This window comes from Neophocaena asiaeorientalis, unplaced genomic scaffold (genome assembly GCF_003031525.2).
Source record: "Neophocaena asiaeorientalis asiaeorientalis breed wild unplaced genomic scaffold, Neophocaena_asiaeorientalis_V1.1 scaffold230, whole genome shotgun sequence".
Taxonomy (NCBI): Eukaryota; Metazoa; Chordata; class Mammalia; order Artiodactyla; family Phocoenidae; genus Neophocaena; species Neophocaena asiaeorientalis.
Window position 1 is genome coordinate 2,591,243 of NW_020175186.1, and position 19,213 is coordinate 2,610,455.

Sequence of the window (19,213 nt, forward strand, 5' to 3'; positions counted from 1 at the left end):
TTTGCGGTACGCGGGCCTCTCACTGTTGTGACCTCTCCCGTTGCGGAGCACAGGCTCCAGACGCGCAGGCTCAGCGGCCATGGCTCATGGGCTCAGCCGCTCCGCGACATGTGGGATCTTCCCGGACCGGGGCACGAACCCGTGTCCCCTGCATCGGCAGGCGGACTCCCAACCACTGCGCCACCAGGGAAGCCCTCTATGGAGCACTTTTTAAGAGATGCTGATTTTACAGTGGTTCTACCTCCCAGATGCCTGGGTGGTCTGAGCTGATCAAGGATGAAGATAAAGTCAGCTTCAGGATGATGGCGTCCGGGAAGCTTCTCCAGCCCTTAAGCAGGCTTGATGGAGATGGAGAATATAATAGGATTTCTGTCAGTGCAGTTAAAATTGATTACTTTTGAAGGGCACAAGTTCTTTTGGGAGGCTGGATGGACTCTATCCTTCAGGAGGATATTTTCCCTCCTGAAGCATCTTCTTGCCCCTCTCCCTCCAGTCTAATAATTCTCATCTACCGCCTTCTTGAAACTTTCCTGGATCACAGTTCAAGAATGGACTTTTCCCCCTTTCTTTAAATGTCAGGCTTGTATTGTTTGTTTTTCTGTACTTTTTTTTTTTTTTTTTTTTTTTTTTTTTTTTCTCCTCAAGTGGCATGTAGATTCCTTGCAGGGAGGCATGTATATCAAAGGTCTTCATACTACTCAGTGCTTCCTGCTTACTTAACACTGAGGGCCATCCCTTGCATATGATTTTCAGTTCTGCTTTCATGCCATGTAAACCTTGCCTAGCCTTGAGGAAATGGACCATTAACTAGTTGTAGTCTGGATTTGTGCTATATAGAAGTCATGGATTTTAATTCTGAGTGGGAGTATGTTTCAAATAACAATTGAAAACTGTAAGGATAAAGAAGCTCTGTGTATGAAAAGATCTCTTGTTACATTAAGTGAAAGTGTAGAACTGTAAGGATGGTATACTACCACTAATGTTAGAAAAATGGGAAAAAAAGAATATATTCATATTTGGTTTTATAGCATAAAAACGTCTGGAAGAAAGGATAGTCTTTATCAAATGAGGCTGCAACAATTGGACATCCTTATGCAAAAAAAAAAAAAAAAACCCAAAACCAAACAAAACTGACAAAGACCTTACCACTTTCACAAAAATTAACTCAAAATGGATCATAAACCTTAATGTAAAATGCAAAACTATCAGACTTCTAGAAGAAAACAAAAGGGAATATATACATGACCTTGGGTTTGGTGATGTTTTTGTATACAACATCAAGTGTATGATTCATGAAAGAAAATGGGTAAATGGAATTTTACTAAAGCCAAAACCTTGTGCTTTGCAGAAGATACTATTAAGAGAATGAAAAAAGTCAGATTGGGAGAAATATTTGCAAAACATCTGTTAAAAAAGTTGTGTCCAAAATATGCAAAGAACTCTTAAAACCCAACAAAAAGAACCCAGGTAAAAAATGGGCCAAATACCTGAACAGACACCTCGCCAAAGAAGATGTGTAAATGACCAATAAGCATATGAAAAGATGCTCAATATCATTGTCATTAGGGAAATCCAAAGTAAATATGAGATACCATTACTCGCTGATTAGAATGGCTGAAATCCAAAAAACCTGACAACACCAATTGCTGAGGAGCATGTATAGCAATAGGAACTTTCATTCATTGCTGGTGGAAATGTAATATAGTACAGCCACTTTGGAAAACAGTTTGATAATACCTTACAAAGCTAAACACAGTCTTAACTATACAAGCCAGCAATCACATTCCTAGATATTTACCCAGTTGACTTGGAAACTTATTTTCACACAAAAACCTGCACACAAATATTATTAAGCTGCTTTATTCACAATCACCTAAAAGAAGCACCAAAATACCCTTCAGTAGGTGAATGGGTAAGTAAACTATGGTACATCTATATAATGGGATACTCTTCAGTGCTAAAATAGGAATGAACTATCAAGTCATGCAAAAATATGAATTAATCTTAAATGCATATTTAATATTCCTGGTAAAGGAATCCAGTCTGAAAAGGCTACATACTGTATGATTTCATTTATATGATATTCTGGAAAAGGCAAAAAAAGGAGGTGATAAACAGATCAGTGATTTCCAGGGATTTGAGGAGCGTTGAATAGGTAAAGTACAGATGACTTTTACAGGCAGTGGAGCTCTTGTGTATGATACTCTAATGGTAGATACACGACACTGCAGTTGTCAAAACTCATAGAAGTTTACAGCACAAAGGTGAACCTTAACGTATGCATATTTAAAAATACTATTCAGGGGATCGGGGATCCCAGGATGGAATGCAGAATGTGACTTAACAATCTAACTGTATTACAAACGAGTGAAACAACCTCAGTAAAAAGGGAGTTGGAGAAAAAGTTGCTGACCTTAGTAACTTTGGAAACAAGCGGAGCCTGTAAGACTAAAGGCCAAAGGAACTGTATATGGATATTTCACTCTAGTTGAAAGTTGTTGACATGAGGGTGTGGATCAACAATTCTGCAATCACTATGCATGTATGCTAGACGTGAATAATTAAGTAAATGGCTGGTGGATTGTGGAAGGTCACATACAGATAACTATGGGGAAGAGACTGGAATGATCCATATGGTAAATGCATTAAAGTTTGACATCAGTATAAACTCGTGCTTAGCTTAATTTACATGCAGATAGTTAATATAGAAATATTTATGGATATGTGGTATAGTAACCAGTGTGTGTGTGTATATATATATATATATATATATATATATATATATTTCTTTCTTCTATTAGCACAGAGGACCTAAAAGCAACAGTACCGCAGTAGTAATGAGCACACCAAGAGCTCAGATCTTGGTTTCAAAACCATTCTCCAATAAAAACAACCAGGTCTCCTTGCAGAAATGGCTGATTTTAGGACTGGGCCAGAAAATACATAAGATAAGGCTTGAGCATTTTGTAGTACCAGAAACCAAGGAAGTGCTCAAAATGAAACAAAACCAAGAAACCACAAATGATGGGAATATGTTTAAGGGGCATAGGAGCCAAATGAAAGAACTTCCAATGGCTAAAGCTGGAAAAATTTAAGGACGAAGTAAACTAATACTGGATAATAAGCCAAAGTATAAAGGGATAACCCATGAGTTATTTATTTATTGTTATAAAGAAATGGTTGAATAAATAGATGGCGAGAACAGACCTTCCTTGCAGTAGAATTCCAAATAATGTATGTAGATGCTCCTCCCTCAAAGAAATGGAGCTTAACTCTCCACTCCTTAAAGTGTGGACTGCACAGAGGGGCTTCCTTCCGAAGAACACAGTATGGATAGGGAGGAGGGGGAAGAGTAACTTTACAGTGGAGAAACCTAACACACTAAACCCACTACTCAGCCAGGTAGGGGAACAGCAAGATTAATATCAACAGTAATAAGTCAGATTGATGGTATGATTCCTTGATACTGTATGAGAATTTACCTCTGTGGGCTTCCTTCCAAAAATCCAAACCTAAGTCTAAGCATGAGAACAACATTAGACAAATCCCAGTTGGGGGAAATTTTACAAAATATCAGTACTCTGTAAAATGCTCAAGGTCAAAAGGCAAGTCTAAACTGTCTCAGCTAAAAGGAATCTAATGAGACATGATAACTGAGTAATAATGTATCCTGGATGGGATCATGGAATAAAAAAAAGGATATTAGTGGCTTCCCTGGTGGCGCAGTGGTTGAGAGTCTGCCTGCCGATGCAGGGGACACGGGTTCGTGCCCTGGTCCGCAAAGGTCCCACATGCCGCGGAGCAGCTGGGCCCATGAGCCATGGCCGCTGAGCCTGCGCGTCCGGAGCCTGTGCTCTGCAACGGGAGAAGCCACAACAGTGAGAGGCCCGCGTACCACAAAAAAAAAAAAAAAAAAAAAAAGGATATTAGGCAAAAACTAAGGCAATCTAAGACATAGACTTTAGTTAATAATAATGTATCAATATGGTTCATTAATTGTGGTAAATGTACCTACTATATGAATGTAAGTTGTTAATAATAGGGGAAACTGGCTATGGGTTATATATGGTCTCTGTGGTATCTTTGCAGTTTTTCTGAAAATCTGACTATTGTTAAAAAGTTTATTTAAAAACTTCGGAAGGATACACAGGAAACTGTTAACAGTGGTTGACTGTGAGGGGTGTTTGGTAAGATGGTAAGATGGAGCATAGGATGGAAGGGAAATATTTCATTGAGTACCTGAAAGATGTTTATTTATTTAACATCTTTATTGGAGTATAATTGCTTTACAACGGTGTTACTTTCTGCTGTATAACAAAGTGAATCCGCTATACATACACATACATCCCCATAACATCCTGCTGTTACTTTACCAAATTCATTGATTAGTTCTAGTAGTTTTCTGGTAGCATCTTTAGGATTCTTTGTGTATAGTATCATGTCATCTGCAAACAGTGAGTTTTACTTCTTTTCTGATTTGTATTCCTTTTATTTTTTTCTTCTCTGATTGCTGTGACTAAACTTCCAAAATTATGTTGAATAATAGTGGTGAGAGTGGGCAACCTTGTCTTGTTCTTGATCTTAGTGGAAATGCTTTCAGTTTTTCACCATTGAGGATGATGTTGGCTGTGGGTTTGTCATATATGACCTTTTTAATGTTGAGGTAAGTTCCCTCTATGGTTACTTTCTGGATTGTTTTTATCATAAATGGGTGTTGAATTTTGTCAAAAGCTTTTTCTGCATCTGTTGAGATGATCATATTTTTCTCCTTCGATTTGTTAATATGGTGTGTCACATTGATTGATTTGTGTATATTGAAGAATCCTTGCATTCCTGGGATAAACCCCACTTGATCATGGTGTATGATCCTTTTAATGTGCTGTTGGATTCCGTTTGCTAGTAGTTTGTTGAGGATTTTTTCATCTATGTTCATCAGTGATACTGGCCTGTAGTTTTCTTTTTTTGTGACATCTTTGTCTGGTTTTGCTCTCAGGGTGATGGTGGCCTCGTAGAATGAGTTTGGGAGTGTTCTTCCCTCTGCTATATTTTGGAAGAGTTTGAGAAGGATAGGCGTTAGCTCCTCTCTAAATGTTTGATAGAATTCACCTGTGAAGCCATCTGGTCCTGGGCTTTTGTTTGTTGGAAGATTTTTAATCACAGTTTCAATTTCAGTGCTTGTGATTGGTCTGTTTATCTTTTCTCTTTCTTCCTGGTTCAGTCCGGAAGGTTGTGCTTTTCTAAGAATTTGTCCGTTTCTTCCAGGTTGTCCATTTTATTGGCGTATAGTTGCTTGTAGTAATCTCTCATGATCCTTTGTATTTCTGCAGTGTCAAGTTGTTACTTTTCCTATTTCATTTCTATTTCTATTGATTTGAGTCTTCTCCCTTTTTTTCTTGATAAGTCTGCCTAATGGTTTATCAATTTTGTTTATCTTCTCAAAGATACTTTTTTTTTTTGCGGTATGCGGGCCTGTCACTGTAGTGGCCTCTCCCGTTGCGGAGCACAGGCTCCGGACACGCAGGCTCAGCGGCCATGGCTCACGGGCCTAGCCGCTCCGCGGCATGTGGGATCTTCCCGGACCGCAACACGAAACCGTGTCCCCTGCATCGGCAGACGGACTCTCAACCACTGCGCCATCAGGGAAGCCCTTAAGTTACTTATTTTTGAACTATAGAAATAAAAAAATTCAATAGAGTTAAGAAAACTGAAGACTTTATATTTCTTGTTTGAGAACAATAATATTCGTTCTCTTTAAAGTCTTTAGGAAGTTTTTAGAAGTTTAGAAAGTACTGTATTTGTGTTGACCATTACTACAGCTACTACTGTTACTATTTAGAAACATCTTAATTTTGAATTCCTGGAGATCTGGAGCTATATCTTAGGTTTAAGATAAGATACAGCTGTGTGGTTCTGCGCTCCATGCCTTGCGCTGGGTTGCTTAATAAGTATTTGTATTTGACTGCATTTGGAGCCCTTTAGTCAAATGCTGACAGTCGTTCTCCCCTTTGTTAGCTCATCGGTAGCTGTGAACTTTTAAATTTTTTTAAATTAAAATTTTTATCTTAACTTTCCAAGGTTCCATGTCTTTTCTCCTGGTTCTCCGTATCTGGGAAAGTTAGAAGCCAGCCTTTCCTTCATTAAGAATAGCATGCCTACTCCCATGATTTTTAAGACTGTCACGGAACTGTTGTGAATAGGGGTAAAGAACCTGATTTTTACATTTCATTTCACATAAATGTTTTATTTTCAATAGTGGAGGCAGTTTGTAGTTGCTGTCACCATTAATTTCTTGCTAGATGTTTGCTAAGAGGATCGAGTACAGAAGTAATATGTAAGTTTACAATTGCAAATAAAATCATGATGTCAAATCTAAACAAGGGAAGGGGGAGGGCAGAGAAACATTCTTTCTGAGAAAAAGCAGGATGTGGACTCTTTTATCAGCATCACCCTTCTATGAGGCTGTTTGTTTCCATGTTTGCAGAAAGAAATAAGTGGACACTAGGCACTTTGTAAGGTGACTTCCAAATGTTATGTCATTTTTTTTCCTTAAAAGAAACCTGTGAGGCATATTATTTTCTACTGGATGAAGAAAAGGAGGCTTAGAGAAAGGATGTATCTTTAATCCCTGTACACAGGGATTAAATGGCTGCATCAGGGATTGAACAGAAGCCGGTTGGATTGTGAAGCCCATCATATATACTAGGCGTGTTTTTTCCGGTGTCTGTCCTCTTTCTGCTACACACATTGCTGTGAATAAAGGAGACAGAAGTTGGTATTAATGGAATTTTGTCCAGATAAATTAGGAGTATCCTTTAACTTGGTAACTTTATAGACTGGAAGAGAACTTGGGGCTAGAACCCACTGAAGATACCTGATTTATAAAAGGACCGCCGAGGTGACCACTTCATTTCACTGAACATGAGGTTTGAGGCCAAAATGTTGGGACTTGATACAAGAAAAAAGAAAGGTTAGTGAGAAAGATACCAGTGTATTCCTTCAGTATTTATTTCTTTAAATAGCTACTGAAAATGATGCATTTTAAAAGATATGATTTATTGATACTGTTTCTGTTGCATTTTCTGGGCAGAATTCCATTTTTTATGTTGGAAGAAAATGCATAGTTATACGTCTGCAGGGCTGTAAGCAGAAAATTGGCACTTTGAGATTTGATCATGTGGCCAGTGGCCCCAGGCATTTAGTAGGCACATACCTAAAAGATAGTTTCAATTTTTAAAGTTGTAAAACCTGCATACCTGAAGTTAGAGTGTTCCAGTTTCAGTAACAGGTCATCCCCAAACTTACTACGTTCACAGATTCTGTGGGTCAGGACTTTGGACAGTATCCAGAGAGGGATGGCTTGTCTCTATTCCACAGTATTTGTGGCTTCAGTTGGGAAGAGTGGACAGCTGGGGAAACCATCTGGATGGGTTTTCACTCATATGTCTCGTATTTTTACTGGTGGCTGGCTGGGGTCTATCCTGGTAGTTGGAGATGTTGACCAGAGTACCTAGATGTAGTGTGCCCAGTCTGGGCTGGCCTGTCTTACAGCGTGATGGCATCAGGGGTGTCAGGGTTCTTACACAGTGACTCAGATCTTCAAGCTCAAGTGTTCTAGCAAATGAGATAGAAACTGCACCATGTTTTATGATCCAGTCTTGGAAGTCATCAGACATCACTTTTGCCCTTAAAGCACTGAGAAGCCTACCTAGGTTCCAGGGAAGGGGACATAGATCCCTCCTTTCAATTGGAAACAAGTCAAGGTTGCATTGTAGAAGACCACATGAGACGGGCGATACCATTGTGGCTATTTTGGGGAAAATATCATTTGCCCAACAGAATATTAGGCCATACAATGCGGGTTATCTATCTTATATAGGACTGGAGATGACTGTATTCATGCCTCCTGTCATTCCTTTCTATTTATAGCCTAGCAGTAGCTTCATGTACATGGTTATTTCTCAGTTTTTTTTTTACCTTTCCTCAGTTTCATGTTGCTGTATTTCTCATTAATAAGTCAAGGTAATCTAATAGGCTCTAAATCTCTGTGGATTGTTAACAACACAGCTTTATTTTTGTTTAGTCCTTATGGGAGGAATGGTGTTCCTGCAGTCATTTGAGGACCCAGACTTACTCCATCTAATGACACCACCACCCACTAAGGGCTCTGAATCCTCTATTAGGCCCTCCGCAACTGGCATAGTTAAGACACCCTTCTCTTAACTGCCTCGTGTCGGTCATTCATATCACCTCTGTTCATGTTTTGTTGGTGACAGCTAGCTAGTCATATGGTCCCCCCTAGACTCAAGGGCACTGAGAAATACAGTCCGGTGTGTGTCCAGGGAGAAAGGCAAGGTGTGAATATTAGCTACATCTGCTACATTTGCCATGTTTGCCATCTCCTGTCCTCTATCCCCCAGGCTGCTAAGGAACCTGGAGCCTAAGCATTGCCAGAAAAGTCAAGGGTAGAATGAAACTAACCAAGCAACCAATTATTCAGTTTCTTTTAAAGTATATCAGTTTGCAAAGTAGTATTGGAATTGTAGGAATTTAGACCTGAGATTATTAAAGATTATTTAGTTCAGTGGTTTAAGACTATTGACACCATGATTTCCTCATGGTGTTTGGAAGCAGATTGCTTTCATCCAAACAAACTTATGGGAAACTCCAGTTTATATAACAGGTAAGAGTGAAGCTGCTCTGGTTAAAAAGAGGTTGTGTCCCCATCCTTTTCCTCTGTGCTAGCCCCTAAGGCTTTTCCAAAGAATCCTAGGGCTCTGTGGATCAGATCTAATCACTTTCTTTAACAGACATGAGAAACCAGGGCACAGAGAGGCAGAGACATATTTACCAAAGATTACGTGGCTTGTCCGTAGCAGACTGAAGGTTGAAATCACATCTTGGTATCCTTGGGCCAGTGCTCTTTGTATTATTATTTACTTAAAAATTGTGCCATTGCCTCTTTTCCGTACACATAGTCCTTGAGCCCCTGGCCTGAGGTAGGACATAATATACCTTCCTGGTATTTTTGGCTTCTTCTCTTCGTTATCCCAGCTGTGGGCAAAGGGCCAGGAGAGGGAAAAGAGCTTCTCTAGGAATAGCTATAGCATTTCTCTCCGTAGATGCTGATTTCCTCATACTGTGAGGAATGGGGGCTTGCACTTGAGTCCGTCTGTCGATGGACATTTAGGTTGCTTCCATGTCTTAGCTACCGTAAAGAGTGCTGCTGTGAACATTGGGGTGCATGCATGATTTCCTCATGGTGTGAGAAATGGGGGATGCTGTGGCATCGTGGGGACCAGGGATGGGGACTACGTGAATTCGCTTGCTCTCTGACCCTGATAGGGTCATGTCACTGTATGTGGAGGGGAGCACAGTGTCGTGGAAACAACATGGGCTCTGGAATTCAGCAGACCTGGATTTAAATCTTAGGAGTTAATGTGACTTGGGGCAAGGCGTTTTCTCATTTGAGCCTCCGTTTCCGTACTTCTCATGTGAATATAATTACTGGCATTGAAGGTTGTTGGCAGAATTAGAGGTAATATACTTGAAGCCTCATTACACAGTAGGAAGTAATGTTGCCATTGGGAGCGTCCACTTGGTGTCTGTCAGACCGAAGTTTAAGTCATAGTTCTATCACCTGTATGAGCTTCAAATCTTAAATTTCTTTTCCATAAAGTGAGGTAGTGGTTAAAAGCGTGGACTTGGGAGGCTGCATAAAGCAGGAACCATGGAGCCAGACTCTTCCCGTTGGAATCCTGGTTTTGCTCTTACCTAGCTGTGTAGCCTTGGGAAAGTTATTTAATCTGTGTCTTGGTTCCATCTTCTATGAAATGGGGGTGGTAATAGTTGGTAATATTTGAGCTTGCAGTGAAGATTAAATAAGTAAATATTTGTAGAATAGTGCCTAGTACATAGTGCTGTGGAAGTGTCTGTTAAAGCAAATAACAAATAGATAAATACCTCATAGGATGCGGTAGAGATTATTTTGATATGAAATATAAAGACCTATAGTCATTTTCTGGTAATAAGCACCATAGGTATTTATTATTATTTTTTAATGGAAGTATAGTTGATTTATAATGTTGTGTTCGTTTCAGATGTACAGCAGTGATTTAGTTATACATAGATACATCTGTTTTTCAGGTTCTTTTCCATTATAGGTTATTACAAGAGAGTGAATGTAGTTCCCCGTACTATACAGTAGGTTCTTGTTTATCTATTTTATGTATAGTAGCTTGTATCTGCTAATCCCCAAATCCTAATTTATCCTTCTCCTCCCTTTCCCCTTTGATAACCATAAGATTGACTTTTATGTCTGTGAGTCTATTTCTGTTTTGTAAATAAATTTATTTTTATTATTTTTTTTTTTAGATTCCATATGTAAGTGCTATCATGCGATATTTGTCTTAGTCTGACTGACTTCACTTAGTATGAAAATCTTTAGGTCCATCCATGTTGCTGCAAATGGCATTATCTCATTCTTCTTTAGGGCTAATATCCCATTGTATATATGTATTCTGTGTGTGTGTGTGTGTGTGTATATATATATACACACCACGTCTTCTTTATCCATTCATCTATCGATGGACATTTAGGTTGCTTCCATGTCTTGGCTATTGTAAATAGTGCTGCTATGAACATTGGGGTGCATGTATCTTTCCGAGTTAGAGTTTTCGTCTTTTCTGGATATATGCCCAAGAGTCTTGCTTGGCTATTATTAAATAAGTGTTAGCTATGTTGTTAAAGGTAGAAGTAACCTTTCCTGAGGTCCTACAAAATTCTAGAGCGTATGCTAGGAAATTTTTCTTTTAATCATCTTTGGTATTTTTCCGGATTTGGGGGAATGGTCCACACAGGTGCTTCCTATACCTGTGATGATTTGTTTCCCTTTACAGAAAGTAGGTAGTGGCCTGCCTGGCTTTCTCCCTGTCCCAGTAACCCTGCCAGGGACACACATTGGGTAGGAGTGGCCTTGTTTCCCAAATCCGTTTTGCCGTGACCTCCCCACCCAGACTTCCAGGAAGTGGTTGTTCAGGGGCACAGGAGAGCTGTTGGAAAGTAAGCCAGTGCTACAGTGACTCTGGAGCTCTTTGGGGATGTAGTTATTTCTCCAATAGTCAATATATATCCTTGTGGAATCGCTGGAAAAGAGACTTTTTCTTAGAAACTTTTTGTCTTTACTAATGAATTAGCACTGGATACCATTTTATTTTATTTATTTATTTATTTATTTAGTCGCGCCACTTGGCTTCTGGGATCTTAGTTCCCCGACCAGGGATCGGACCTGGACCCACGGCAGTGAAAGCACTGAGTCTTAACCACTGGATCGCCAGGGAATTTCTTGATACCTTTTTAAAATTAACTTTTGCTGTTTTCATCCTAGTATATGGAAGAAACACATTGATCCAGCAATAACCACTTCAAACTTTTGAGTGTGTATAGTTACTTGTCGGTCTAGCTGATATTCTCAAGAAATGGATTCCGTGGTATAAGTTTTCAGGAAAATGCCAAATATTTTAATAAAAATAACTGTTGATCTTAATCTATTTATGTCATTTGGAATTATTGTTCCTAAATTTTATTTATGAATATAGCATGGGATCCAGGTAGTCTTGTGAAGTTTGACTTCAGTTCATAGTAACTGATTGTTTTTAATACTCAAGGGTGGGCTTTGGAGAATTATTCATGCTGATTCTGGATAGGGTCTGCCTAGCACTTAAGCAAGGCCTTAGGTTGAAAAAAATTGAGCTATGTAAATACAGAATGGGAACGATTCACCCTCATAGCATCTTGTATCAAAGGACTTGTAGTATTAGATGTTTGGAAGTCAGTGTCAGCATTAGATGCAGTCAGAGTTGTGTACAGCCCAGAGGAGGAGTCTTTATTCCTGGATGCTGTATTTACGGCGGAAGCTGATCCATTTTACCATACCTAGATCGTGGTGACCAAGTTGGGGAAGGATCTGCAAAGAGTAGTTAAGACAGCATCCTTGACCAGGAAGGACTCAGTCTGGGTGGGGGACAGGAGTATAAAAGAGAGAGCTGGGGATGCTTGGTCTGAAAGAGAACACTTTGTAGTGACTATCATTGCTGTTTTCAAATATTTGAAGGATGCACAGGTTTTTCTGGGAGCCAAGACAGTTCAGTAGAACAGCACACTTGGCTGAGGTCCCAGGCTAAGGGGAGAATTGCTGCTCACAAAATCTGGCTGGTAACGTTATCACCCATACAGCTGCCCCTTCCTGCAAACTCCCGGGAGGACCCTAAAGCATTCGGGGCAGAGAGCTCACTGGACACTGGCTTACCATCTCTTCCAGTGGCCTTCCTTTCCCTGCAAGCACCACATGGCTCTTACTTGCCCATAACATCTCCTTCCTCACCGTGACTAGTTGGCCAGGAAGTAAAGCAACACCTGGTGTACTCTACCACAGTGCTGCTTAAGTTTTAATGTGTATATGAATCATCTGTGGATCTTATTGAAATGCAGATTCTGACTCAAGTGGGTCTTGATTGGGGCCCCATAAGCTGAATTTCCACAGGTGATGGCGCTGCTGGTCAGTGGACCATCCTTGAGTAACAAGGCTCTACTACAAATCATGAGTCTACCCTTTAGGCTACGGTCAAGCACTGTCAGGCCGAATGGCCACCTCCTCCATGTTGCTTTCAGGACTAAGCCGTACATCTGTATTAGCAGAGGGTTACTGCCTGGAAATCCTACCTTTTCCCCTTCCCAGTACTCATGAAACACTTTTAAAAAAAATGTATTTACTTATTTATTTTTGGTTGCATTAGGTCTTCATTGCTGTGCACGGGCTTTCTCTAGTTTCAGGGAGCGGGGGCTACTCTTTGTTGCGGTGCGCAGGCTTCTTATTGCAGTGGCTTCTCTTGTTGTGGAGCACGGGCTCTAGGCATGCGGGCTTCAGTAATTGTGGCTCATGGGCTCTAGAATGCAGGCTCAGTAGCTGTGGCGCACGGGCTTAGTTGCTCTGTGGCATGGGGGATCTTCCTGGACCAGGGCTCGATCCCGTGTCTCCTGCACTGGCAGGCGGATTCTTAACCACTGCACCACCAGGGAAGTCCCTCATGAAACACTTTTATCCAGATATCACTTAGCCATCTGGTTTCTTTGTCATCTCTAGGGCCACTTCTGCAGTTATCCAACCTTTTTTTTTCTTTTTTAAATTGCCTGAGAGCATTCTCAGGCCACAGGATTTGGCCCTGTCTGCAGGCCAGAAATGCTGGGGAATTACTGTCACCTGTAAGCAGTTCTCAACTCTGACATGTTTGTTTGGTTTTTTTAAAATTAAACACATCATCTTGACTTTTCATCCAAGTTGTTTGAGATACAGCAGTTTTTGTATATGTGCATGATGCTGTCAGATACTTTACCCCAAGACACAAGTATCCATTTGCCTAACATTGGGGCACATTTGTTTTCTCATAACTGTATACTTGTGATTATCCCAAGGGTACCCACTTAGTCCAATTCATTGCAAAATGATCTTTAAAGATCTGTTTATAATACATTGAGCATTTGCTCAATGAGGCCATAACCCCAGGAATAATGATCAAATCTTGTTAAATATATATGCCTCTCTTTTTCTTTCTTTCTTTTTTTTATGATTCAAGTTATCTGGAGTATTTTTGATTGTCATTGATTGAGGTCTTTTCAAGGTCATGTCTCTTCCCCCAGCAGTAGCTTGTTGGTCAAAATAAAGTGATTGAAAGTGTTCTTGTGATGTGTTTGATCTTGGTACAGTCTCAGGTGTCAGGTCCTACTGCTTTTCCATACAGGAGCTGTGTGGTTTCTGGCAAGGTACTTAATATCTCTGATCATCTGTGAACTCATCTGTAAAATAGTGATGATAATATTTACCTTGAAGAAATTAATTGAGATGTTTATGAAAGCACTTGGCCCATTTCCAGCACACGCCAGTCACTTTTATTTTTATTTTTTGTACGCGGGCCTCTCACTGTTGTGGCCTCTCCCGTTGCAGAGCACAGGTTCCGGATGCGCAGGCCCAGCGGCCGTGGCTCACGGGCCCAGCCGCTCCACGGCATGTGGGATCTTCCCGGACTGGGGCACGAACCCGTGTCCCCTGCATTGGCAGGCGGACTCCCAACCACTGCGCCACCAGGGAAGCCCGCCAGTCACTTTAAAAATGACAGCTTTGCCTCCCGTTTGTTTCTCTTAGGCCAATTTCTAGCTTTTTTGGAGGGAGGGGCACATATTTTATTTCCTTTTTCACTATTCTCAAAGCATCTTGAGAACAGGATCTGTATTTTAAATCCCATCTTGGCTTTTCACTATGTGTTCAGTCATGATACGAATAAATTAATGAATGACTAGATAATCTCTAAGGTTTTCCTGACCTTTTAAGTCTTCTGATTGTTCGATCCTTCCAGTGTCCTGGCTGCTTAGAAAAAAATTGGGAAATTCTCTTAAAATGAATGTCTTCTATATTAAGGGATTTCCTCCTTAGTCGTCTTAAAAAAATATGTATTATATTATTACTAGTAAGTATGTACCTGGGCCCAGGAGTCGGCTGCAATAGTATAAGTAACATTTTCAATTTGTCATCTTGGGCCTGATTCTTTGTATAGTGCAAATGAGATAGTCAGAGGCTGGTCTTGATTTTGCTTCCCCTGCAGTGCTCTCTTGGGAAGATCTCTGTGAAAGATGAGCAAGAAATGTGCATTTGTTTTCATCTGTGACGTGAGATTTGGAAGTTATGCATAATAGAGGCTGAGTTTCATGATATATTCATCTCAGTCCTCATGGAAGATGCATTTTATGTTCTGGATTAAATGTGCCTGGGCTAGTGGGGTCAGGCCAACTCAGCGGGTTAGAGGAGAAGCAGTAGGTCCTTGCAGATCTTGGGATTGAACCTGGTTATCTGTCTAGGTGAGTAGTTCTTGAGTTGTCTGTATGAATAAGCTGCTGGGAGATAGTGCCAGTTGAGGCCATCTTTACTACTTTGTCCTGTGCCTCTGGGATGGCACCAAACTGGTATGAAGTGCGTAGACTGTCACATCTAGACCTGAGTTTAAATCCTGGCTTGGGTATGTTACTTAATTCCGGAATCTCAGTTGTTTTTTTTTAATATTTCAAAAGGGGTAATATCAGTCTTACAGTTTTTCGTGAGTGATAGGTTAGATAGTATATGTCAAATGCCTAGTGCAGTGCTCGGCAGTGAGATCGGGCCCTGTGTTGTTGATGATCATGGTGACACATTTCAGAAGGGCCACGTAGGAGACGAAGTAGGCCTGCCAACCGTGAAAGTATCAGCCCTGGTGTGTGACTGAGGAGTGTCCCAAAGTTGGCGGCCTTTTATGACTAAAGTGTAGACTACAGTGGTGGTGCTCAAAGTTTTTCATGGGTCTGAAAAAAGAAGGTAACAATCTGGGGAAAGAAAAACTTAATTGTATGTTTCATTCCATCAAATTTTGAAATACACATGTGAGTAGCTTCAAACTTTGCTCCCCTATTGATTATCTAAGAGTTGTTCTTCACTTATAGCTTCTTGTCCAGAGGGAAGTAAAAGAGAAAAAAAAAAGAAAAAAAAAGCCTTACTCATCTCTTCTCTGACAGTTTATTTCCATTCTGAACTATGCTTAAGCGACACTGCACCAAGCTTTGCTAATTAGCTTGTGGCCTGTCACTCACAGCGGATCATTCAGTCTCCATTTCAGGGCTTCAAGATGTCACCGTTAGGACTCTCAGACAAAAGGTGAATTGGGTCCCATACCGTACAATTGATTGTGGGTTGTGGTTCTTTGGGTCAAGCTGAGCTAATTTTAGATTCTGGGAACCCTGGTAATAATTCATGAGGATTGATGATGGCTGTGTAAAATAAAACACATTTTTGTTCTTTACGTACAGCTATTTCGAACTGGAGAGCAGTGGTCTGAGGGATGAGATTCGATACCACTACATACATAACGGCAAGCCCAGGACAGAGGCACTTCCGTACCGGATGGCTGACGGACAGTGGCACAAGGTCTCACTATCAGTTAGTGCCTCCCATCTCCTGCTCCACGTCGACTGCAACAGGTATGACTTTGCCTTTGATCTTTCGTGATTGTGCCCTTGAAATTGAGCAGTGGGGAAGGGATAAAGCCAACCTCCTCCAAGCCTTGCTGGGAAACAAACCAAAGGACCCTAATCGTCATTTAACATACAGAAATGGGCCATTAGGCGTGCTGGAATGACCATCTGTAATATGTTAAGAAAACAGTTCATTAAAATGGAAACATATCCGGCAATTAGGAAGAAATGTACAAAAGGTTGATTATAGATGGGGGAATATTAAGTGCACCTCGGTGTACTCCAGGTACCAGCTGGAATTCCATGGAGCTGTGATCACAGTTAAGTGTGATATATTGCTGTTGAGTTCGTTCCACTTGGAAGCGAATGAGCTGGTCTACCTTCGACTGAATCTGAGAGGGTGGTGCTAGTGGAGCGGCTAATCCTATTCGACTTCATCAAGCACAGCTTTGCTTAAATATTTTTTCCAAATGGCAACTTCTTAAAGAGGCTGTTCTTTGAATCTTTTGGAATTGATGCCATTTATCCTCTGCAGAGGAATGAGCCTCCCAGCTTGTCGGAGGATGGCAGGACTATTTTGAAGTCGGGGCTTTCACAGGAGGTTGTGGGTTGGGTTGAGAAGGAGATACTGGCTCCAGTGTCCGTCCCTGGGCAGGGAGGTTGACTGCCAGCTGAAGAAAGGACACTGTTGGTCTCTATTGGATCACTTGTGGCTGGACAGCTGGATGATGGTGGTCAGGTGGTCAAGGGGAATATTTTGATTTCTCCAGAACCCACTGAAAGTCCTTACGGATAGTGGTCTGAGTCCTATTATAGAGAATTTTTGGTGCTGCACGGTAGCTATGAATTGTTGGTTTTCATTAATGATACTGTCAAAGTTCAGATGATTGTTCGGCTACAGAACTTGTTCTCTTGGGCCCAGGATAAGGCACAGGCATGTTGGGGACAGCCTCCCTTCCGGCACCCAATAGAAGGAAGCATAATCCGAGGTCAGTCAGCTCCACGCTGCATTTCTGATGAGATGATACTTCAATGTACTTGCCATTCCAGCTCTGCAGTCTCTTTTAGAAGAGGACCTGGAGAGGCAGAGAACAGAAACTAGTGTCAGGTTTAAGGGAAGTCCCACCATCTTAAAGTGAGTCTTGGTACAGTTTGATGTCATCTATTTCGGGCGCTTTCTGGATTTTTCTGAAGAATCGTGGCTTCAACTAGATGTAATGTGTATGCCTATGGACCACGTGTCCATAGAAACCACAAACTCCTTTTTACCGTGGGCTGGGCAGTCTGGGTAAAGCCAGCCCTCAGTCACTAACTCCACTTCCACCTTCAAGAGCTTATTGGCTCTTTCAGTTCTCTAGAACTAAAGTGGCCTGTCAGGGAGCACACGTGCTCCCCCCTACCCACCACTCATGCTGCCCCAATGGGAGAGAAGAAGGGTCCTGCATATCCCCCTATGCCATAGGCCAGAAAGGAGCCTCGAAGTCCTCATTTAGTAATTCCCAAATGAAAAGTCCTGGAGACACCACTGTTTTCTTGCTTTGCAATTTTTTTGCTTCCTCTTTTCAAAAGTTTTATCTTCTATTTCCCCATATTCTCCTCTCTAGAAAAGAGGCAAAAGAGGAGAGAGGATATGTCTCTGCTAATCGAAGGTTTCCTGCCTGCAAAATGCTCTGGTCCCTCTGAAATAGTCTTCTCTGCCATCCTCAGCCACTTGTTAGCTGTGGGAATTTGGGCACATTAATATCTTTTCATCCTAGTTTTTAAATTTGTAAACTGGGACTGCTAATACTAGCACATACTCACAGATGCTAATGTTAGAAAAGATAATTCACATAAAGTGCTTTGGGTGGTGCTTGGCCTTTGGCACCCAGTACATGGTGGTGGTTGTTACTGTTATATTATTATGTATTCTGCACATCTGTGGTGTCTCTTCATCTCCAAGCTTTCATTTACTGTATATCCTGGCCTCTCTACCAGGAAAGTAGGGAGAGAACAGGAGAGCTGGAACCCACAGTATGCCTTAGGGTCAGCCCCATTTATACGGAATGGATTGAGGAGATTCTAAATATTATTTCCCTTCTCTTGAAAATTTTTATACTTTGGTTCATGACATAACATGTTTTTCTTTATGTAAGATCTTGGAGGGAAAGCATAAAGTTGTTGCCAGTTAATGATTTATAGACCCAACACAAATGGGTTTTTTAGATAGGTTAGGGAAAGAGAGGCTGGGAACGACTGGGCCATAGAGGAGGTAAATTTTGATTTTGGTGCAGGAAAAGTCTAGAAACAGAGTTCCCAAACCTGACTACACTTAAGAATTACTGGGGAACCTATAAAAAACATAAGAGTAGCCGGGTGCCATCTCTGACCTAGTGGATCAGATTCTCTGAGGGTGGAACTATATTCTTTATAAGCTCTCCGGACAGTTCCTAGGCAGGCAAGTTAGCCTTGGTGCATGGACTCGCGTTTGAAAACCCGTGGTTTAAATAGAGGGGGCACCTGCGGTTTCCCCAAATGTGGGAAACTCGACTCCATAGTTTGTGGTAGTGGGGGACTGCGTTCGTGCTTTCCCCTGAAAAAAAATATAGAGGTGTGGTAGAAGCTGGAGGACAGGCTGGGCTGCAACAAATAAGTGAGGGACCCTGGAAATATAACTACCTGAAGCAGATCCCCAGTAGGGAGGAGGAAAGTTTAAGGTGGGCTAGTGTCTATTACATGGAATAAACATATCTTCTTCAGAAGTTTCTTGCTAGCCAGCACTGGTTGATTTTAGGGTGGCAGAAGCTCTGGTCTATTTATCAAGATGCTGCTCTACTACTTATCTAGGCCACCCTCACAGAGAGTGGATTCAGAAAGGCTGATTTTTATTCTCTAAGCTATGTATTTCATACTGCCGTGAGATTCTTCCTTTTTGATTCCTTTACCCTTAAAGTTACACTGTCATATTTTTTTCAACCTGTCACCTGCTAGAGTTGTGCTGGGCAGATGATAAATGGGGATATGATAGATAATATTTATTGAGTGTTGACTGTGCTAGTGACAGTGCCAAGTGCTTTACATAGATGAATTCATCACTCAGGCTGTTATTTTTATCATTTAAGAATGATGGAGCTGGGCTTCCCTGGTGGCGCAGTGGTTGAGAGTCCGCCTGCCGATGCAGGGGACA

At 41.2% G+C, this 19,213-nt stretch overlaps 1 protein-coding gene and 1 pseudogene across 3 annotated transcripts in view; both read left to right on the top strand.

The window, feature by feature from the left end:
- Nucleotides 1-19,213, top strand: part of NELL1 (neural EGFL like 1) — an 844,123-nt gene that overhangs the window by 107,477 nt on the left and 717,433 nt on the right. For 2 of the 3 annotated variants that reach the window (XM_024764657.1, XM_024764658.1), the window contains exon 4: nucleotides 15,883-16,053. The exons of the other annotated variant lie outside the window; for it this stretch is intronic. In XM_024764657.1, the coding sequence (XP_024620425.1) occupies nucleotides 15,883-16,053 (171 nt within the window). The remainder of the gene's footprint in view (nucleotides 1-15,882; nucleotides 16,054-19,213) is intronic. 3 annotated transcript variants of the gene reach the window in all.
- On the top strand, nucleotides 18,470-18,622 carry LOC112412946 (uncharacterized; annotated as a pseudogene).